The sequence below is a fragment of the Hippocampus bargibanti genome, linkage group LG12 (genome assembly GCF_051943395.1).
Source record: "Hippocampus bargibanti isolate YZ-2025 linkage group LG12, ASM5194339v1, whole genome shotgun sequence".
Lineage (NCBI taxonomy): Eukaryota > Metazoa > Chordata > Actinopteri > Syngnathiformes > Syngnathidae > Hippocampus > Hippocampus bargibanti.
In genome coordinates this window covers 17,915,603-17,938,371 of record NC_142745.1, presented here as the reverse complement: position 1 = coordinate 17,938,371, position 22,769 = coordinate 17,915,603, and the positions used below count along the sequence as shown (strand labels likewise).

At 44.6% G+C, this 22,769-nt stretch overlaps 2 protein-coding genes across 6 annotated transcripts in view; both read right to left on the bottom strand.

Annotated features, from left to right (window-relative positions):
- Positions 1–733: 733 nt before the first annotated feature.
- LOC148890770 (contactin-6-like) lies at positions 734–11,978 on the bottom strand. The gene is made up of 5 exons (XM_089010702.1): positions 11,772–11,978; positions 10,752–10,938; positions 10,145–10,257; positions 9,908–10,073; positions 734–2,260 (listed from the first exon to the last, which is right to left on the bottom strand). Exons 1-5 carry the CDS (start codon positions 11,976–11,978, stop codon positions 2,169–2,171), a joined length of 765 nt encoding a protein of 254 aa, XP_088866828.1. The 3' UTR covers positions 734–2,168.
- Positions 11,966–22,769, bottom strand: part of cntn3b (contactin 3b) — a 37,481-nt gene continuing 26,677 nt past the window's right edge. Inside the window, exons 12-24 of one of the 5 annotated variants that reach the window (XR_016116634.1) lie at positions 22,435–22,562; positions 22,140–22,315; positions 19,793–19,910; positions 18,454–18,612; positions 17,845–17,994; positions 17,061–17,131; positions 16,479–16,713; positions 15,166–15,275; positions 14,071–14,257; positions 13,464–13,576; positions 13,227–13,392; positions 12,775–13,006; positions 11,968–12,669 (exon numbers count right to left, since the gene is read on the bottom strand). Coding sequence is in view for 3 of the 5 variants with exons in the window: in XM_089010271.1 (XP_088866397.1) it covers positions 12,837–13,006; positions 13,227–13,392; positions 13,464–13,576; positions 14,071–14,257; positions 15,166–15,275; positions 16,479–16,713; positions 17,061–17,131; positions 17,845–17,994; positions 18,454–18,612; positions 19,793–19,910; positions 22,140–22,315; positions 22,435–22,562 (1,783 nt within the window). In the remaining 2 variants the exon portion in view is untranslated. Of the gene's footprint in view, positions 13,007–13,090; positions 13,393–13,463; positions 13,577–14,070; positions 14,258–15,165; positions 15,276–16,478; positions 16,714–17,060; positions 17,132–17,844; positions 17,995–18,453; positions 18,613–19,792; positions 19,911–22,139; positions 22,316–22,434; positions 22,563–22,769 lie in introns of those variants that run through there. The other 4 variants (XR_016116635.1, XM_089010271.1, XM_089010270.1 and 1 more) reach the window with 4 other exon arrangements.

The window sequence follows — 22,769 nt, the reverse complement described above, 5'->3', positions numbered from 1 at the left end:
GATACATTTTGGGGATGTTTTGCTAGTTCTGGTACTGGACGCCTTGACACTGTGCCTGATATCATGAAATCCGAAGACGAACAACGAATTTCAAGGTATGATATAGGGGATGGCATCATAAAGCTCAGTCTCCCTAACAGGTTATGAACTCACAACAGGACAATGACCTAAATCTAAAAATCTAACCTAAAATGAGTCCAGACCTAAATCCCATAGGACACATGTGGAGAGATCTGAAGATGGGCAGTTGTGAGGAGGCACCCGTTTAAATCCAAGAGAACTGGAGGAGCTGGCAAAATCAAGGGCCAAAATTCCATCAGATATCTGTATTTAACTTATTAACTTATTGACAGTTTGGATCAGCCTTTATTAGTCTCGCAGTGATATATATATATATATATATATATATATATATATATATATATATATATATATATATATATATATATATATATATATATATATAGTAAAGTCTCGTTATATCGATATCGATTATATCGATAGTACTGCTTATTACGAAACTATTTCTATGAACGCAAGGAGAAAATTTACATGCCGCAGGATCGGATATATCGATAGTCCGGTTATATCAATATTTTTTCCGACTCCCGAGAATATCGATATAACGAGACTTTACTATATATATATATATATATATATATATATATATATATATATATATATATATATATATATATATATATATATATATATATATATATATATATCGACGGCAACGGAATGAGAATGTCAAGGAGGCTATCAATCACACAGGTAACTCCAAAAACAACAGCCATAATAATAGAACAGAAAAATCCATATTTCATTGACCAACACGCGTGAGTGGAGCCTTATGAAACCAGTCAGGTAGCTAGCAGGTCAGGCCTGATTCTGCCAGCCTTTTTTGGGACTTTTAGCCCCCCCCCCACGCAACTGCTTCGACGGCTAAGCAGGGATGTGCAGTTGCATCAGCTGTGTGTGCTTTTTTGTGTGATTTGGGGAGTGGTGGGAGCCAGCAAAACCTCACATGATATTGATAACCTCATTGCTGATGTCTGTGCACAGTCCCGTGGTCAGCAAAGGCACTCGGTTGCATTGTTCCGCATCCATCTGGGCACCATAAAGACTCCAGTGATCACATTGCAGCCCTTTAGTGTCTTTTAAGAGGAAGGGGAGAGAAGAACTCCTTCTTTGTCGGTTATTGACATTTATTTGGGTAAGAGCTCAGTTGCAATGATCCTAACACTAGGCTAGTAGCTTCCAAAATGATAACGTTGACTGTATAAGGGTTATTTATTGTATCGTTATGGTCCATTTCTTCGTCGTTCACTGTTATTTTGTTTTACGGAAGAATAATGGCATTTGAAGTGAATGGACGATGTTTGCTTTCAGTAGCATTGTAATTTCAAAGTGTTTGGGGAAAACAAAATGGCTGCTGATCCGTGACACCAAAAAGTTTGAGGGGCATCGCTTTGGATATTTGAAAATAAAAGCAGAAGAGACATGGGATTTGTTTGACATGGTGGTACATCCCTTCTGTGAAAACCGAGCTTTACGCTCACTGACCATGATGGACATTTATTATTTAAGGGTATGAGATGGAAAGAACGTAGCAGCATCTTTCGCGGTATTGTGGAGAGGACCTGGGGATCAAAATATGCTGAATCAAATGTTGGTGTGGGGGCAGAGTGGGACAATTAGCAATACAATTGCTACATTTCGCTAAAATCCTGATCTTTAATCTTGTTTTCTTTCGGTGTCGCAGTATCAACCAAGTGCTGTCGATTGAGTTGATTGGGCAACATAAATTTGGTGAAAGAGCTGGCTCATAAAAATTGCATTTTGAGGGAAGCAAACAATGGCAACGGACATTTGGCCATGCTAGGGGCCTTTTGCCTAACTTGGTACGGAGTCCATGAAATGGATTTTAAGGCAGTCATACACTTTACAGACACGCCGGACACGTCATGTCGATGTGATAACCTTGATAAGGAAACAGCGCTGTGGCACTTGCAACTCCAAATGAAACAATGGCCTTGTATCATGCACCCAAACTCTGTCTCATCGTCTTGAGCCGTAACCAGTTGCGTCTTCTGAAGGAATCCCGAGGAGTGGGGGGGTTAGATTCGGACTGGCAAACTGATTGGATTGCTGGTTGTGAGTAGACATCACCAGACAAAGTAGAGCAGCGCACCGATGAGCGTTGCAGAGAGTTTGGATGGCTTCGAGCGACATGCCTCTGAGCCCCTCGCGCCCATGCCTGGAACGAAAACCATTAGTTTGTTAGTCCGTGGAAAAGAATAATACAGCTGCAGTTATTTTAGAGACATTGCTAACAATTGGCATTGTAGAACCGGAGATAATTTTTTAAAATTCTGGATTAGTTTACGTGGAGGTTAAAATTGAGGTTTTGAGGTTAAAATTGTCATTTTTCACCCCTCATGCTTCCATTTCAGTTCTTTTTTCAAAACGTTTCATGAATCATTTCCTCGCACTGTATAGTATTTTTTTTTATTAGTGTATTTTATTTAATGCTCAATATTGAACATTCAGTTACCTTGCGGATGAAATGCAACGTGGCTATAAAATTGCCTTGCCCTGACTTGTTTTTCAGTCAAAAAAATTAATACAGAAAAACAACTTTGTTGCTAATTAATTAAGAGGGCCATTTATCTGCACATAAAATACTCACTCATTAATAATGAACTCAATTAACTAATTAACTTGATTAAATATCCAGGACTGTAATGTAGCCACAAGGGGGCACAAGCCAGTGTCTTATTGTGCCGGTCCCAAGCCCGGATAAATACAGAGGGTTGTGTCAGGAAGGGCATCCGACGTAAAAAGAACTTTGCCAAAACAAATATGCGAATCAAACCTATGAATCCCATACCGGATCGGTCGAGGCCCGGGTTAACAACGGCCGCCATTGGTACTGTTGACCTTCAGGGTGCCAGTGGAAAATGGACTACTGTTGGTCGAAGAAGGAGAGGAGGGAGGTGTGCCCGGAGGAAAAGAGAGAAATGGAACACCAAGAGTATAGAACTAAGAGTAGGAACTTTGAATGTAGGAACAATGACAGGTAAAGGTAGAGAGCTGGTTGACATGATGCAGAGAAGGAAGGTAGACATACTGTGTGTCCAGGAGACCAGGTGGAAAGGGAGCAAGGGGTCAGGGTTTAAGTTGTTCTATCATGGTGAAGACAGAAAGAGAATTTGAGTTGGGGTTATCTTAAAAGAGGAGTTTGTTAGGAATGTCTTAGAAGTAAAAAGAGTATCAGATAGAAAGATGAGTCTGAAGCTAGAAATTGAAGGTGTGATGTTCAATGTTGTTTGTGGGTATGCCCCACAAGTAGGATGTGAGCTGGCGGAGAAGGATAAATTTTGGTTGGACTTTGATGAAGTCATACAGAACATCCCGAGAAGTGAGAGGGTTGTAATTGGAGGAGACTTCAATGGACATGTTGGCGCAAGAAACAAAGATGATGAGTAGGTGATGGGCAGGTTTGGACTCCAGATGAGGAACGCTGAAGAACAGATGGTGGTTGACTTTGCTAAGAGAATGCAAATGGCTATTGTGAATAATTTCTTCCAGAAGAGACAGTAACATAGGGTAACCTATAAGAGTGGAGGCAGAAGTACACAGGCAGAAGTACCTTTATCTTTCACATATTTTGTGTCAACGGCGCCATCTAAAGGAAGTCAGTGACTGCAAAGTAGTGGCTGGTGAGAGTGTAGCCAGACAGCATAGGTTGGTGGTGTGTAGGATGACGCTGGCAGTGAGGAAGATGAAGAAACCAAAGGCTGAAGTGAGGACAAAATGGTGGAAGTTGAAAAAGGAAGAGTGTTGCATGACATTTAGGAAGGAGGTAAGACAAGCACTGGGTGGGCAAGAGGTCCTTCCAGATGACTGGCAAACTACAGCGAACATAATCAGAGACACAGGTCGGAAAGTAATTGGTGTATCGAGTGGAAGAAAGGTAGATAAGGAGACTTGGTGGTGGAATGGGAGGTGCAGGAGTGTATACAGAGAAAGAGGTTAGCAAAGAAGAAGTGGGACACTGAGAGGACGGACGAGAGTAGACAGCAGTACAAGGAGATGCAGCGCACGGTTAAAGTAAAGGTGGCAAAGGCCAAACAAGAGGCCTATGATGACTTGTATGCTCGGCTGGACAGCAAGGAAGGTGAGACTGATCTTTACAGGCTGGCGAGACAGAGAGACAAAGATGGTAAGGACCTGCAGCAGGTTCGGGTAATTAAGGATAGAGATGGCAATGTATTGACAGGTGCCGGTAGTGTGATGGCAAGATGGAAAGAGTACTTTGAAGAATTGATGAATGAGGAAAATGAGAAGGAACAAAGAGTAGAAGACGTGACTGTTGTGGACCAAGACGTAGCAAGCATTAGCAAGGATGAAGTGAGGAGGGCATTGAAGAGGATGATTTACCAATCGAGGTATGGAAATGTCTTGGAGAGGTGGCGGTGGTATTCCTGACTGGGTTATTCTACAACACAGGCCAAATCCGGCCCGCCACATCATTTTTTTCGGCCCGCGAAAGCAAATCAAACTTGTTAAATTCCATGATGATTGCTAAAATCTGAGCCAAAATTTCATATTTTTGGATGTCAACCACAATAAAAGTCATTATTCTTGACTTCAGATTTGAAAACGAGTTATTCATTAATTTGCTGTGTGCTCTATATGTAATATTTGAAGGGATTTAAACATTCTAATGGCTTCCCCAAATTCATAACGGCCCTCGAGAGAAAACCATAACTACAATGTGGCCCGCAGCAAAAAAATGACTTTGACACCCCTGTTCTACAAGATCTTAGATGGTGAACAGATGCCTGAAGAATGGAGACGAAGTGTACTCGTGCCCACTCGAACAAAGGAGATGTGCAGAGTTGTACTGATTACAGAGGAATAAAGTTGATGACCCATACAATGAAACTCTGGGAAAGAGTAGTTGAAGCAAGACTAAGAGCAGAAGTGAACATTTGTGAGCAGCAGTATGGCTTCATGCCAAAAAAGAGTATGACAGATGCAGTGTTTGCTTTAAGAATGTTGATAGCATCTTTTCTTTTGCTCATCGCCGTTATTTTTTACTTTTTCATCGCTCCTGTGAACGGGGAATCCACGCGCACGCGGAATCCCATTGTTTACAGTCGAGACCAGCTACTAGCGTGGCGGGCTAACAGCGGACTAGCGGCCGCCGCACCAGACATCCCCGATGAATTGAAGAGGAGGAAACGAGGATGTCGGGCCGGGAAAGATCGCCGCAAAAGAACGAGGAAATACCGACACGTTCTCCCGTCCGTCATCATGGGGAACGTGAGATCGCTCCCAAATAAAATGGACGAGCTGGCGGCGCTAACGCGACATCAGAGGGAGTACCGGGAAGCCAGCTTGCTACTCGTCACGGAGACATGGCTTTCGGCAATCACTCCGGACGCCCACGCAGAGTTGGAGGGCTTCCAACTCGTACGAGCGGACAGAAATGAAGGCAGCGGTAAGCAGAAAGGAGGGGGATTGCTGTATTTGTGAATGACAAATGGTGCAATCCTGGGCACATCACGGTGAAGGAAAAACTTTGCACTCGGGACATCGAGCTGCTAGCCGTTAGCCTTCGGCCGCATTACCTGCCACGGGAATTCTCACACGTCATAGCCGTGACGACGTACATTCCCCCTACGGCAAATGGCGGTGCTGCCTCCGATGCCCTCATATCTGTTGTAAACAAGCTGCAAACCCAGTCCCCCAACGCCTTGTTTATCATCTCAGGGGACTTCAATCACGTTTCCCTGAAATTCTCCCTCCCAACATTCACACAGTATGTAACTTGTGCCACCAGAGACAATAACATATTGGACCTATTTTATTCAAACGCCAAGGATGCATACAAACCCTCCCCCCTCCCCCCTCTCGGAAGAGCAGACCACAATATGGTTTATCTCCAGCCTGTGTACAAACCCCTTGTCCAGAGGCAACCAGCTGTGACCCGCACGATCAAAAGATGGTCCACAGAAGCTGAAGAAGCTCTGCGGGACTGTTTTGATTCAACCAGGTGGGAGCTCTTTACTGAGATTCATGGGGAAGACATTGACTCACTCACCAACACCATCACAGACTACATTAACTTTTGTGAACAAAACACCGTACCCACCAGGACTGTGCGGTGTTTTGCCAACAACAAACCATGGATTAATCCCGACATAAAAGTCCTCCTGAAGGAGAAGAAAAGGGCTTTTGTGTCGGGCAACAGAGAGGAACTGAAGGCCGTGCAGATCCAACTGAGGAGGAAGATCAGAGAGGGGAAGAAGGCCTACAGGATGAAAATGGAGGAGCAGCTGCAAGCCAGCAATGTCGCTGGTGTCTGGAAGGGCCTGAAAAACATCTCAGGCCACAAAAGCCCAGTGACATTGAACGAAAAAGACAAGGACTGGGCAGATGAACTCAACCGCTTTTTCAATCGGTTTGACAAGACGCCAGCCGCCCCCGGCCCACCGTCAACTTCACCTGTAGCTGCACCTGCACCAACTCTCACTGTGGCCTTACCCTCCCTGCCCCCTCTCACGACCAGCTTTCCACAACCAACATCTGCCCTCCCAACCGTTGCCACACCCTCAGCCGCCACTCTGCCTCCTGGTTCCTGCCTGTCTGTCACAACTGCGCAGGTGAGGAACCAACTGAGGAGGATGCAGGTGAGGAAGGCAGCAGGTCCGGATGACATCAGTTCCCGACTCCTCAAGACCTGCTCCGACCAGCTGTGTGACATTGTCCAGCACTTGTTCAACCTGAGCCTGAAGCTGGGCAGAGTTCCACAGCTGTGGAAAACGTCATGCCTGGTCCCAGTGCCCAAGATTGCCAACCCCAAAGAGCTCAACAGCTACAGACCGGTGGCGCTGACGTCTCACCTGATGAAGACGCTGGAGAGACTCGTCCTCGCCCACCTGCGACCGCTGGCAAGCTCATCGCTGGACCCGCTGCAGTTTGCCTACCAGCCCAGCATCGGTGTGGAGGATGCCATCATCTACCTCCTCCATACGGCGTTGCTGCACCTGGAGAATGCTGGGAGCACGGTGAGGATCACATTCTTCGATTTCTCCAGTGCCTTCAACACCATCCAGCCCAGTCTACTGGGGGACAAGCTGCAGCATGCCGGAGTCGACCATCACCTCACATCCTGGATTACAGACTACCTCACAAACAGGCCACAGTACGTGAGGGTAAAGAACTGTGAGTCGGACAGGCTTCTCTGCAGCACCGGAGCGCCGCAGGGAACAGTCCTGGCTCCATTCCTCTTCACCCTCTACACCTCGGACTTCAACTACAACACCCCAACCTGCCACCTTCAGAAGTTCTCTGACGACTCAGCTATTGTCGGCCTCATTACAGAGGGAGACGATAGGGAGTACAGGGGACTGACAAAGGACTTTGTGGACTGGTGCCAGCAGAATCACCTCCAGATCAACACTGGCAAAACCAAGGAGCTGGTGGTGGATTTCTGCAGGAAACAATCGTCACCTGCACCATTGAACATCCAGGGTTCGGACATTGAGAGGGTGACCTCCTACAAGTACCTGGGTGTTACTCTCAACAATAAACTGGACTGGACAACAAACACGGATGCCCTAATCAAAAAGGGACAGAGTCGCCTCTTCCTCCTCAGGAAACTGAGGTCTTTTGGAGTTCAGGGGTCACTCCTAAAGACTTTCTATGACTCTGTGGTGGCATCAGCCATCCACTATGGCATTGTCTGCTGGTCAGGCAGCATCACCACCCGGGACAGAAAAAGACTGGAGCGCTTTGTCAAGCGGGCCAGTTCTGTCGTGGGCTGCTCGCTGGACTCTCTAGAGGAGGTGGGCAACAGACGGACGCTAGCTAAACTAAAAGCTATGACGGACAGCCCCTCCCACCCCCTCCTGCCCATCCTGACAGCTCTGGGTAGCTCCTTTAGCCAGAGACTATTACACCCGCGCTGCAAGAAGGAGAGGTACCGACGCTCGTTCCTACCGACTGCTGTCAGGCTTCACAATTCCCAATGATCACATGTGAAAAAAAAAAAAAAAAGAGAAGTACAAAGAAGGTCAGAAGGAATTACAGGGTGCCCAGAGAAGAGCTGTGGCATTGCATGAGGAAGTCTGGAGTGACGGAAAAGTATGTCAGAGCGGTGCAAGACATGTATCACGACTGTAAGACAGTTGTGAGGGGTGCTGTCGGTGTGACTGAGGAATTCAAGGTGGATGTGGGACTCCACCAAGGGTCAGCTCTGAGCCCCTTCTTGTTTGCTATGGTGATGGACAGGCTGACAGACGATGTTAGACAAGAATCTCCTTGGACCATGATGTTTGCAGATGACATTGTGATCTGTAGCGAGAACAGGGAACAGGTGGCGGAGAAACTAGAGCTGTGGAGATATGCCCTGGAAAGGAGAGGAATGAAGATCAGTCGCAGCAAGACGGAATATATGTGTGTGAATGAGAGGGATCCAAGTGCAATCCATCTGGAGACAGTGCCACTGAAGAAAAGACAGGAAGCAGAGCTGGAGGTAGAGCCGAAGATGTTGAGGTTTTCTTTGGGAGTGACCAGGTTGGATAGGATCAGGAATGAGTACATTAGAGGGACAACTCATATTAGAGGCTTTGGAGACAAAGTCAGAGAGGCCAGACTGAGATGGTTTGGACATGTCCAGAGGAGAGAGAGCGACTATATCGGGAGAAGGATGCTGAGTCTTGAACTGCCAGGCAGGAGACCGAGAGGAAGACCGAAGAGGAGGTTTATGGATGTGGTCAAAGAGGACATGAAGGTAGCTGGTGTGAAAGAAGAGGATGCACAAGACCGGGATAGATGGAGGACATTGATTCGCTGTGGCGACCCCTGAGGGGAAAAGCCGAAAGGAAAAGAAGAAATATCCAGCACTGTATTGCAACTTTACGGTGAAGAAAATGCTCCCTTTCAAAGCATTTTAGCAAACCATCAATGCAGCACCCTACACAGATCATTATTCATTTTTTTATTATGATTGTTATTATTACAGGTATCATCTGACTTACGACCGGGTTCCGCATCGGCCCCACGGCCGCCGCCTCTTTGAGACAGTTCGTTCTGCTTCGGGGCGAGGTGGCGTGTTGGGCGTGTCGGCGCCGCGGGATTGGGCCGTACATCGGCGCGGAGAGCGGGTTAAGGCCTCAGCTCTAGACCAGGCCGCGCCGTGGCCGGCGTCGGTGGACACTCCCCTCTGCGGCGCCATCACGTGGTCGATTGCTGTGCGAGAGTGAGATGCTGGCCTGCTGGCCAAAATTGCCGTATGCGTTGCCGGGCTGCTAGCGTGTTGTGGTGCCAGGCAAAGAATAAAAAAATAGGGTTTACCGCTCGTGGTCATAAGTACGGGTGGTCGTAAGTCGAGCCGGTCTTAAATCGGATGGTACCTGTGTTGGTATTTTGTCGTTTAGTGCGTCCTCGGCCCCAAGCATTGTGGTGTGACATTGGATTACTCTGCGATGACTGCCGAATATCGATTTGCCCCCTCGGTTGTCGTACGATGCGGTTTTGATGCTCTGCTTTTTCCGCCTTTTATGTTTTGTGGATTGCAGCAAAAACTTTCAAAGCTTGAATTGTCACCGCACATCCGGGATGATGGCAGGAACAAAGCATGAGAATCTTTTGGATTTAGGATGAAGTGGTAATTTATTTTCCAATTAATTAATTAATTCATTCATTCATTCATTCATTCATTCATTCGTTCGTTCGTTCGTTCGTTCGTTCGTTCGTTCGTTCGTTCATCTTCCAGATTTTCCAATTCAAGTGTTTGGAAATGAAAGCCAGTGTATTACCGTGTATTCTATGCTCGAAGGCTGCTTTGCGACTTTTTTCTCACTCAACTTGATCGCAAAGCGCAACTCACTTAATTTGTGGATGTGGACGAGCTCGCTGCCGGCGCCTTCGCCTCCCTCACTCGTGGCCTTGATCTGAATAAGATAGTTGTCGTATCCTGACAGATTGAGCTCCACGGAGGTTTTATTGGTGACAAAATAGTTGAGATCATTGTGACGATGTCTTTTCAGAAGTACCTATGGCGGAGGACAAAGGCAAAGATTGCTCGGCTTCCTTGAAGCGCGAACGAACATGGCTCCAAGTTTACCATATAGCCGGTGACTTGCGCCTCTGTCTCTGTTGCAACAACTGGATCCCAATGTAGCGAGAGTGTGGAGCCAATCATGGACCATTGTACATTGAGAGGTGCCCGGTCAGGCGCTGGATAATGATCAGAAGCTGGTGTGATGTCATTCTTTATATATTCGGCATTTCTCAATGCGCCACAACTGATGATAATAGAACCAAACTTGATAGAATAAACCAAGACCGGACTATAAAGCGCACCGGATTATAAGGCGCACCTTTAGCAGGTGACATATTTAAAAGCTTTTTCCATATGTATAAGGTCAGCTTTTGAAAAAAATCAAGGCTTCTAGGTGTGCCATATAGTGCGGAAAATATGGTTGTTGGAATTGCACGTTGATTCAACACTGCAAAGAAAAAAGACAGACTTCTTTAGAAAAACCTGAAGATGTTTCACAAAGTTTCTCAAGATCACCCGTCCTCATCCTGCATCATTCAACAAAGCGTGAAACAATTTGGTGTTGATTAATTATTTTCAAGGATGAACGTCATCGGTTGGGCTGGGAGAGGCCATTGCAAATGAACGATTAAGGAATAATTCCAGCTTCCCCCTTTTGGGCTTTACTTACGTGGTTTCTTTGTGGTGATGTTGATCGGCACAGATTGCTGCCCGGGTCCGGCCGTATTGCAAGCGGACACCGCAAGATAGTACGCTGTATTGGCATTGAGCCCCGTGATGTTAACCACGGTGTCGTTCCCCGATATGCGTATTTTGCCGACAGTGTCCGGCTTGGTATCGTCCTCCCAGTAAATGACCTGGTTCAAAGCAGACGGACAGGTTTGGATGCGTTTCTGAAGTCTATATTCCGCTTTGAAATCTTCAAGTGTGCGGACAAATAGGGAGGGAGTTGTGATAAATACAATACAAGTGAGGGCTCGGTTGCCAATCTTGACATCTCATGTTCAGCTCTGGACATGAGGGCATCACGTGATTATGTCACAGAAGGAAATGAAATTCCTACCTAATTGAAATTGTAAATATATTGTTAGCTCGCGTTGTTATGCATTTCACTTTTTGTGAGTTACATGGATGAATGATTAAGCGCAGGGTGAGTTAAAGCTCGAAAAACAAAAAGGTGCTTAATTTGAAGACAAATTCAAGAGTTACACATTTGTACAAATTGACATCGTAATCATCAGTCAAAGAATAGCAACATTGAGACACAAAGACCTCCTTGGGGATCCTTTCGACTCACATTTATTTAATCTATTAAAGCTGAGCGATCATTGCCAGGGATGCAATTTATAGTAGCTGTGTGGGCGGCATAAGTAATTAAACTATATTGCAATTCTAACGCTGTCCTAATTAAACGATGAATATCACACACGTGCACTTCAAATTTTTGGATCCCTGCTGTTGGTGCCACATGAAGATTCAGGAATATTCAGTTCTGCCAAAATGGTGTGCTCAGTGCTATGGCAACTGGAAATCTTTGTAATCAGACAAAGAAATGGCAACTATTGTAAGAAGATTGGACAGAATAAGCCCAATCTTCATTCTTAAAAGGTTGAGGGGTTATATTTGTGCTTATCGGTTTTAGAAATGAAGTCCTGAAAGTGTTTTATAAACAAAGAGGTGAAGCTCATACCTCATATCCAAGCACTCTTTCAGCGATGTCTGGAACGGCTTCCCAGATCACTTCAATTTGTGTTGCAGATACAATTCTGGGTACGACCTTCTTCGGAGCGACACTGGGGACTTGAGAAAGTGAGCACAGAGTAAGAATCTGTGAGACCCAGCACCTCAGAGTAGGTTGGATAGGATCAGGAATGAGTACATTAGAGGGACAACTCATATTAGAGGCTTTGGAGACAAAGTCAGAGAGGCCAGACTGAGATGGTTTGGACATGTCCAGAGGAGAGAGAGCGACTATATCGGGAGAAGGATGCTGAGTCTTGAACTGCCAGGCAGGAGACCGAGAGGAAGACCGAAGAGGAGGTTTATGGATGTGGTCAAAGAGGACATGAAGGTAGCTGGTGTGAGAGAAGAGGATGCACAAGACCGGGATAGATGGAGGACATTGATTCGCTGTGGCGACCCCTGAGGGGAAAAGCCGAAAGGAAAAGAAGAAATATCCAGCACTGTATTGCAACTTTACGGTGAAGAAAATGCTCCCTTTCAAAGCATTTTAGCAAACCATCAATGCAGCACCCTACACAGATCATTATTCATTTTTTTATTATGATTGTTATTATTACAGGTATCATCTGACTTACGACCGGGTTCCGCATCGGCCCCACGGCCGCCGCCTCTTTGAGACAGTTCGTTCTGCTTCGGGGCGAGGTGGCGTGTTGGGCGCGTCGGCGCCGCGGGATTGGGCCGTACTTCGGCGCGGAGAGCGGGTTAAGGCCTCAGCTCTAGTGCAGGCCGCGCCGTGGCCGGCGTCGGTGGACACTCCCCTCTGCGGCGCCATCACGTGGTCGATTGCTGTGCGAGAGTGAGATGCTGGCCTGCTGGCCAAAATTGCCGTATGCGTTGCCGGGCTGCTAGCGTGTTGTGGTGCCAGGCAAAGAATAAAAAAATAGGGTTTACCGCTCGTGGTCATAAGTACGGGTGGTCGTAAGTCGAGCCGGTCTTAAATCGGATGGTACCTGTGTTGGTATTTTGTCGTTTAGTGCGTCCTTGGCCCCAAGCATTGTGGTGTGACATTGGATTACTCTGTGATGACTGCCGAATATCGATTTGCCCCCTCGGTTGTCGTACGATGCGGTTTTGATGCTCTGCTTTTTCCGCCTTTTATGTTTTGTGGATTGCAGCAAAAACTTTCAAAGCTTGAATTGTCACCGCACATCCGGGATGATGGCAGGAACAAAGCATGAGAATCTTTTGGATTTAGGATGAAGTGGTAATTTATTTTCCAATTAATTAATTAATTAATTCATTCATTCATTCGTTCGTTCGTTCGTTCGTTCGTTCGTTCATCTTCCAGATTTTCCAATTCAAGTGTTTGGAAATGAAAGCCAGTGTATTACCGTGTATTCTATGCTCGAAGGCTGCTTTGCGACTTTTTTCTTACTCATCTTGATCGCAAAGCGCAACTCACTTAATTTGTGGATGTGGACGAGCTCGCTGCCGGCGCCTTCGCCTCCCTCACTCGTGGCCTTGATCTGAATAAGATAGTTGTCGTATCCTGACAGATTGAGCTCCACGGAGGTTTTATTGGTGACAAAATAGTTGAGATCATTGTGACGATGTCTTTTCAGAAGTACCTATGGCGGAGGACAAAGGCAAAGATTGCTCGGCTTCCTTGAAGCGCGAACGAACATGGCTCCAAGTTTACCATATAGCCGGTGACTTGCGCCTCTTTCTCTGTTGCAACAACTGGATCCCAATGTAGCGAGAGTGTGGAGCCAATCATGGACCATTGTACGTTGAGAGGTGCCCGGTCAGGCGCTGGATAATGATCAGAAGCTGGTGTGATGTCATTCTTTATATATTCGGCATTTCTCAATGCGTCACAACTGATGATAATAGAACCAAACTTGATAGAATAAACCAAGACCGGACTATAAAGCGCACCGGATTATAAGGCGCACCTTTAGCAGGTGACATATTTAAAAGCTTTTTCCATATGTATAAGGTCAGCTTTTGAAAAAAATCAAGGCTTTTAGGTGTGCCATATAGTGCGGAAAATATGGTTGTTGGAATTGCACGTTGATTCAACACTGCAAAGAAAAAAGACAGACTTCTTTATAAAAACCTGAAGATGTTTCACAAAGTTTCTCAAGATCACCCGTCCTCATCCTGCATCATTCAACAAAGCGTGAAACAATTTGGTGTTGATTAATTATTTTCAAGGATGAACGTCATCGGTTGGGCTGGGAGAGGCCATTGCAAATGAACGATTAAGGAATAATTCCAGCTTCCCCCTTTTGGGCTTTACTTACGTGGTTTCTTTGTGGTGATGTTGATCGGCACAGATTGCTGCCCGGGTCCAGCCGTATTGCAAGCGGACACCGCAAGATAGTACGCTGTATTGGCATTGAGCCCCGTGATGTTAACCACGGTGTCGTTCCCCAATATGCGTATTTTGCCGACAGTGTCCGGCTTGGTATCGTCCTCCCAGTAAATGACCTGGTTCAAAGCAGACGGACAGGTTTGGATGCGTTTCTGAAGTCTATATTCCGCTTTGAAATCTTCAAGTGTGCGGACAAATAGGGAGGGAGTTGTGATAAATGCAATACAAGTGAGGGCTCGGTTGCCAATCTTGACATCTCATGTTCAGCTCTGGACATGAGGGCATCACGTGATTATGTCACAGAAGGAAATGAAATTCCTACCGAATTGAAATTGTAAATAGATTGTTAGCTCGCGTTGTTATTGGATTGGATTGGATTGGATATGCCTTTATTAGTCTCACAGTGGAGAAATTTACATTTCACAGCAGCAAAGTTATGCATTTCACTTTTTGTGAGTTACATGGATGAATGATTAAGCGCAGGGTGAGTTAAAGCTCGAAAAACAAAAAGGTGCTTAATTTGAAGACAAATTCAAGAGTTACACATTTGTACAAATTGACATTGTAATCATCAGTCAAAGAATAGCAACATTGAGACACAAAGACCTCCTTGGGGATCCTTTCGACTCACATTTATTTAATCTATTAAAGCTGAGCGATCATTGCCAGGGATGCAATTTATAGTAGCTGTGTGGGCGGCATAAGTAATTAAACTATATTGCAATTCTAACGCTGTCCTAATTAAACGATGAATATCACACACGTGCACTTCAAATTTTTGGATCCCTGCTGTTGGTGCCACATGAAGATTCAGGAATATTCAGTTCTGCCAAAATGGTGTGCTCAGTGCTATGGCAACTGGAAATCTTTGTAATCAGAAAAAGAAATGGCAACTATTGTAAGAAGATTGGACAAAATAAGCCCAATCTTCATTCTTAAAAGGTTGAGGGGTTATATTTGTGCTTATCGGTTTTAGAAATGAAGTCCTGAAAGTGTTTTATAAACAAAGAGGTGAAGCTCATACCTCATATCCAAGCACTCTTTCAGCGATGTCTGGAACGGCTTCCCAGATCACTTCAATTTGTGTTGCAGATACAATTCTGGGTACCACCTTCTTCGGAGCGACACTGGGGACTTGAGAAAGTGAGCACAGAGTAAGAATCTGTGAGACCCAGCACCTCAGAGTCAAATGGCAGTAAGTCGGGAGCACAGGAAGGACCCGTAGTTTCACAGAAAAGCTATTTCGCTTGCTATGGAACCAACGTCAGGGAATGTTGCTGCCTCGCAAAGTCAGTTAACACCCTAGCTCCCTGAAAGCACACCATGCTAAGTGTCTTCTAGGATTTCCATTTATTTACTGGGGTGAGAACTGTGACTGTAAAGTGTCCTTGAAAGTTTTGAAAGGCACTTATAAATGAAATAGATTACAGTTAAGTCTCATGATATCGATATCGGTTATATTGATAATGCTGCTTATTACGATACTATTTTCATTTCCCGTGCAAATTTCTAGTCTTTTTTTGTATAATCAGTTCCGTTTAGTACGATTCATGGTTATTACGATAATCCGGTTACTACGGTATTCTTTTTCATCTCCCGTCAGCCATTTTGCTTTGCTTTATCGATACAAAAGCAGTTGAATCGATATTTGCTTCGGGGTTTCTATACAGTACCACCATTATCGAAATCTGTATCGGTCGCGCCGTTGGTCACGTGACTTGGTCATGTGACCAGCTCCCGTGTCCTGCGCAGTGTAGCAGACGCCATTTTCTACCAGCTTCCGTGTTTTGAACTGTCATACGCGAGCAACACCAATTTAAACCATGGGGAAACGTAAGAATTGGAACGAAGTACAAGGCAATAGTGGCTGTCGAGGAGAATCCGACAAGGAGCAAATCCTCCATCGCGAAAGAGTTCGACGTGCCGCAGAATACTTCATCAACGTAAGTCATGTAAACGATGCAGTTTTTGTTCTCCATCCATGTATTTAATTGTGTTGTCATCAGATATTTTTATCGCTTGCAACATTCACTGTTTTTCATATGTTTGTACATGCTGGCGTTCGTGGTTTCGTGTGTATAGAACAACGTGAGGATTTTGCATTGGTTGCATTTTTGAAAGGAAATAGTCATTAAAAAAGTGTAAAGACGTTTTTACTTTATGCATAAACATTATTTCCGACTCTTGAGAATATCGATATAACAAGACTTTACTGTATTATTATTATAAGGTTGACTGACATACCCAGTTTGAAAGGGGGCAAAAAAACATCATCCGTACATTAGTATCCGAGATCAAACTCTTCAGCATCTCTTTAGGGTTTGGCGGGTACTGTACCGTCCTCCGCCGAAAACACGGTGACGATGGAACTGAAAGGCCCCTCCCCTCTGTTGTTGAAAGCTCCCACTTTCACATCAAAAGGAGAGAAGGGCAGGATGGTGTCATTGCGGAAGACGTAGCGAGTAACACCGGGCGTGGAGATGATGGCTCGCGTCCAGGTCATAGTGCCCGCGGGCCTGAGGGCGATGATATAGCCGAACCCCTCACCGTTCTGCAATTCCTCGGACAGAGGCTGGGAGCAAAATACAAAACTGCAGTGATATTAAAACGCATACAGACAGAGAAGCTCAAAGGATCGTTCTCTGCACAACAAAGGCACAAATCGGTTCTTTGGATACACCGCTGAGAGCACTTAGCCACCCCCCTTCGTATTTGCCTCTCTAGCTATCCCCTCAAAAAGCAAATGCTCTCCGTTGCTGCGTTTGCAGGGAGAGGTGGCTCTCAAAGGCTATGTGGGAAGGAAGGTTGTACAGTGTCTCACGTGGATGGGCCATAAACTTGGAAAAGCTCAATCTGCACAATTAAGCAAAGCTATAATTCAACAATGGCGAGAACGGTAAAATTTGACAGATGACTTACCTCCCATATTATCACTAATTCCGACTTGGTTCCGCCTCCACCCCCAATATCAGTGGGAGCCGTATCAGGAACTGAAAGGCAGAGAGGCCAGAAGGGAGCGATTATCACACAGCTCACAAAACACGACAAACTACTCAACGGTACACAGAAGCTTGTGATAGGCGCACAGCAGACATTGCCATTTTATACCTCTCACTTCCCTCGCACCATCTGAACGTTCAAGAGGCGACACCCGTTTTCAGCGCGTGTTGTCGAAATGGTGATTCGTGCCTTCGTCACATCTCGACTGGATGACTGTAATGCAATTTACTTTTGGAGGTAGCCAATCCTCCACAAAGCATCTTTGGTTGGTCCAAAATGCTGCTGCTCGCCTCTTGACTGGTACTCATGAGAGGGAGCATACCACCCCTCTTCTGCGATCCCTTCAGTGACTATGTTTGAGAGTTCTTTTGAAGATCCTATTATTTTCAAATCTCAAATTGGTCTTTCCGTAGCTTATCTCTGCTGGCTTCTGCCCTCCTACGTGAGGTCTGCTAATGGATGGTTCAGAGTAGATCTTCTGATATTTTCTTTTGTACATACAATACTTTGTTTTATCTTTTTGTTCCACCACCCCTTTCAATTTTGCTGCTGCAGATTGCGAATTTCCTCATTGTGGGACTATTAAAGGCTTTCTTATTCTGATTCTAATTGAGCAATACTACGCAAACAATATTACGCAAATGAGTGATAACTTTGCCCCAGTGAAGGAGTCCAGCGTTCAAACAGTTGTGTTTTGACTTACTCATGTCCTCTGTCCGGGTTTTGGCCGAGGGTGGACTGGGTTCTCCAAGGCCCACATTATTGCGTGCCACGACTCGAAACTCATAGTCCACCCAAGCGTTTAGCCCCACCACTGTCGCGGTCAGTGTGTTACCGTTCACCATTTCGGGCACTGCAATTCACAAATTGGATATGGAAATTCTATATTAAAGTCCTTGTAAAGTCAATTCAGGGAATGGATACATAATACATTTTTCGGGGGATCAATCACTGAAAACATGCAAAGAACGATAATTATGCAGTACCCGCACAGGAGAAATAGCGTCCAGCTTTGTTTTTTTTCCCACAAAGTGGGCCACGATATGAATCGCCCTTCCATCAGAATTTCTTTGAGAACAAAGAGAATTATTCAAGACTATACATACGTATTTACTTGGTGATTTTTTTTAAACCTTTCAAATTTTGAATGGATGTGATTAGACAGAAGACATTTAGGTTCAATTGACACGGCCGGGTATGGACTATTCCCATCACACAGATAGAGCACCGAGTTTTGACGGTTGGAAAAAGGGTCCCAATGAGTCAGACATTTCATCAACACAACATATGACGAGATGATGTTTGATGACACCTGTCTCGACCGCCTGCCAGCCCACAGTGAAAGGCGTGCGACCCTGGATGATGTAACCGGTGATGGGGCTTCCATTGTCTCTTCCAGGAGTCCAGGTAAGCTGCGCCGTGCTGTCTGTGATTTCCTCCACCATCACTTTGTCTGGAGGGTCCGGTGGACCTAAATCAACCAGACAAGGAGCAGGGTGAGTTCCCCTCTCAGCCCTGCCATCAAAACTCATCAAGGCCGCCGTGCTATGTTTAATTAAGAGCTCTGTGCTTGATGTGCGCACGAAGGGACTTGTTATGTATGATATGCGGCCACTAAATGGAGTCACCGGGAACCAAAAGAGAGATTGATTTGCGATCATTTCTTCGAAAACGGATGAGTGTGAAAAAGTGGAAAATGGCGAAGACTAAAATATGGAGCAGAGTGAGAGAGTGTTCATTCACATTTTGTGGAGTCACAGAGCTCTTGTTTGATGTGCCGCTCCATTATTCAAATGTTTTCCATCATGCCGTACGGATGTGTAAATGAACCAATTAGGCTCATTTTTTTCTATGATAAACATTACCTCCTGAAAGCACCTGGGACAGCTATTAACGTTTGTTAGGGGCATGAATACCACGTAAATCACGAGAGATAAACACAGAGCACATACCAATGAGGCAATCTTAGCTGGGCCCCCAGTCACACGTGCTGGCGTGCATGTGGGCTTTTGTTTTTCTATTTCAGCAGCACATACATGACATAAAAATAAACTAGCACACCTTCTGAATTAGGAAGTGTGCATTCTTCAGATTTCACAGCATACATCACAGGTGTTAAAGTCAAGGCTCGGGGGCCAAATCTGGTTGGCCACATAATTGTATTTGGCCCATGAAACCAAATCAAGCATGTCTAGTGTCATGATGCTTGCTAAAGTCAAATTGTCCCATGTAAACCACAAGAACAGTCATCGTTTTTTACTTAAAATATGAAAACTAGTTGTTAGTAGTTGTATTAAGTTCATCCTGTCTGCTTGATATCTAATTCAGTAATAATCAGTCATAACATATGACTTGTCCAAGTAGTCTTAATATCATGTATTTGAACACCTAATATACACTGTCTGTAAGAAAATAATCTGTTTTAAATGAATGAAAACTAGTTATTCTTTAATTTGTTGTGTAATATCTGGAGGAGATGAAACATTCTAATGGCTTCCCCAAATTCTTAACGGCCTCTGAGAGGAAGCCGTAACTACAATGTGGCCGGCTGCAATAAATTACTTTGACACCCTTGACATACATTGTCCCATTAAACATTCTGATATCCAGTAAAATCAAACAAAGAAAAAAACACAGTCACTGGGGACTACCTTTCACGACCAGAATGGCAGAAGTGGACAAATTCTCAACCTCTGTGTCAATAACGCAGACGTACTTCCCACCGTGGCTCAGTTGAATGTTTCGAATCATCAGATCCCCCGACACGCTCTAGAAAAGGAGGTACAAGTGTCAAGAAAGAGATTAGGGTTTATTTCATCATTCGGTTTGGGGAGAGGGAATGCTTCAACATTTATGACACTTTGCACAGTCGGAATCTCCGGAGACCACCGATGTTTTCATCTTTTCGAACAACAGCAGAAACGGCAGATGTAGCCAGCTCACATAAAGCTATTGGCTGGCCTTCAGGCTTTATCCCACCACGCGGCTTCTCATCTCCACAAACGGCGACATGCTCAGCACAGGAAGCACAAAACAAACAGTCTAGTTAATTGCTAAACTAGCCCTAATTAGCTTGTAATTGCCAGAGCCGAAGTAAGATAAGAACACAGTGCAAGATGCAAGCATAACCCCACACAAGCCGCATGCTATTTATGGCTACCAACAAACGAACAGTCTGAAACCTTGATTCCGTAAATACACAAGCGAATGTGTTTATTTAATCAATGGAAATATATAGAGTGAGCACATCCGGAGTACATCCATCCATTCATCCATCCATTAATCCATTCATCCATCTAGCTTGCTACCGAGCTATCTATCAAGCTTTCTATCTGTTTAGCTTGCAAGATAGTTAGCCTTATAGCTAGCGATCTTGCTCGCAAGCTAACTACAATATACAATACCACAATCACATTTGAAATGGGTTCCATCCATCCATCCATCCATCCATCCATCCATCCATCCATCCATCCATCCATCCATCCATCCATCCCACCATGGGATTCAAAATCATACTGTCCATAAAGTATCTGATGGCCATGATTTTGACAATAGGTCCCAAAATGTGTGTTATGGTGACTATGTGCAAACTTCTGTTCTGCAGGGCTGCCGTCTTGCATGTTTTTCAAGTCTCCCAGTTACAACACACCTGATTCCAATTAGCAAATTCAATATCAGTCCATTTCAATGTTGTAATAGGGACACTTGGAAAACATGCAGGACGGCGGTCTTCCAGAAGCTGAGTTTGACACCAATGCTGGAAGCGATGAGCTTGATGACTTTATTGGATTTCTTTTAGAGTATTTATACATATTCCCTCCTTATTTTAATGCAACATATTTCTGAAGCATTAAAATAAATAATAAAACAGAGTTGTGACTTTGAAAAGGAGTCACCCAGGAATGAATCCGGTATGGGAACGTGTCAGCTGTCATCACCCTAAATGGGGATCCATCTGAGATGCATTCAATCTTGAAGAACTGGCAAAATAAGCTATTGATCGCCACCTCGTTTCAGTGTGAACAGTGGCGGACTGAATCTGCTTGTCTATTTGGAGCATTCTTTTTCATCTCATCTTTTTAAGTTGATCTCATCTCAGATGTCAGTAGCCACCTGGCCCACCTGGAAGCTTGTGGATGCAAGCAAGGCATCTTGGCTTTGGCAGGAAGCAATTGAGGCAGAATTGTTTTAATGATGTAAATGAATTCACCAGAAGCTGTTGAGCAACTGCCTAGCAATTGCACGGGACGGGAGCAATGGGAAAATATTACACATAGCTAATTATAGTGCCATGCCAAATTCCATGTCAATAACTTTGATTGAAATTCACAAGGACATAATGTTGAAATTTCGAAAAAATTGTGTTGCGTAGCATTGGAATGAAGATTGAATGTTAACCTGACACATTGTACGTGTGCGTGCAAGAGCAGTATACGTAAGTACTAACACTGAAACTATAACAAGTATTTTGGCTATTCCCTGCCTAAAATGGAACAAACACGTAACAATAAATGTTATATATTTTCATTATTATTTCCATGTCAGTCAAATGAGTTTTTTTAAACATGCCAGGCAAGAAAATGCCAGCAGTCTCATTACTGAAACCCTTTTGAAGCTCAAGTTCTATAAAAGATCAAGTTCTATAAATAGGAATGCAGTGATTGTAAAAGAAGAATGGAAGATCTTTTTTTCAGGAGTTAAAGAAATATCGTGCATTTAAGAACGGAAAATACACTGATCGATAGAAGGGAAGGAAACTGCAACAGCCAGTCTAGGTTAGACACCTTATTGTCCTTTTTCTATTTATGGAGGCTTTTACAGAAGATGTAAACTGCACACTGAATCTTATTTTGAGTGTTGGAGCTTGGGTATGATTCACATCTTAGTCGGGCTCTACTGTGCCGCTGAGCATACCCCTTGAGCACACGCCGCTCTATGTCCCAATTAACCCCGTTGTCGCCTGACAGTATTTGACTTTAATGCTTGGGCCTGACTCACCCCGCCCACTCTCTCAAAATGATCGCTGTCTTGCTGGAAGTCGATGAGCTGGCCATTAAACGCCCATGAGAAAGAAACATCCAGAGCTGGATCGTTAGCGATCTGGCACGGCAGCACGATGCTCTCGCCAACAATAATCTCAAGGTTCGTGGGCCTCATTGTGATTTTGGTTGGCTCTGAACGGAGGGAAACAGATGACGGTAAAAATGTGTTAAATGTGCCATGGGTACCCCGTAAAATTACCGTGACGACTTTCAATAGGAACCTGACATTGCATTCTTTGAACAAGACTCACCTGTAACAAGTAGCCTTCCAGTCGTGCTTGCTGACCCAAACTGGTTTTTAGCAATGCATGTATAGCTGGCTGCATCGCTTCTGCTTACATTGGTAATCTTTAATGTTCCGCTGGAAAAGATTGTCATTCTACAAAGCAAAGAACACTGAGTAAATTGTCAGCTGATGCAGCTCTTTTTATATGAGACACTCAAAGCTCCATCCAGTACTGATGGGTAAATGAAGCTTCAAATTTGTTCCACGAACCAGTTCATGGATTTTTTTATTCCTCTAGATTGCGATGTTGGTTGAAAATAAGGGGTTGAGAAAAGGAGTTAAAAAAACAACTGGTTCATG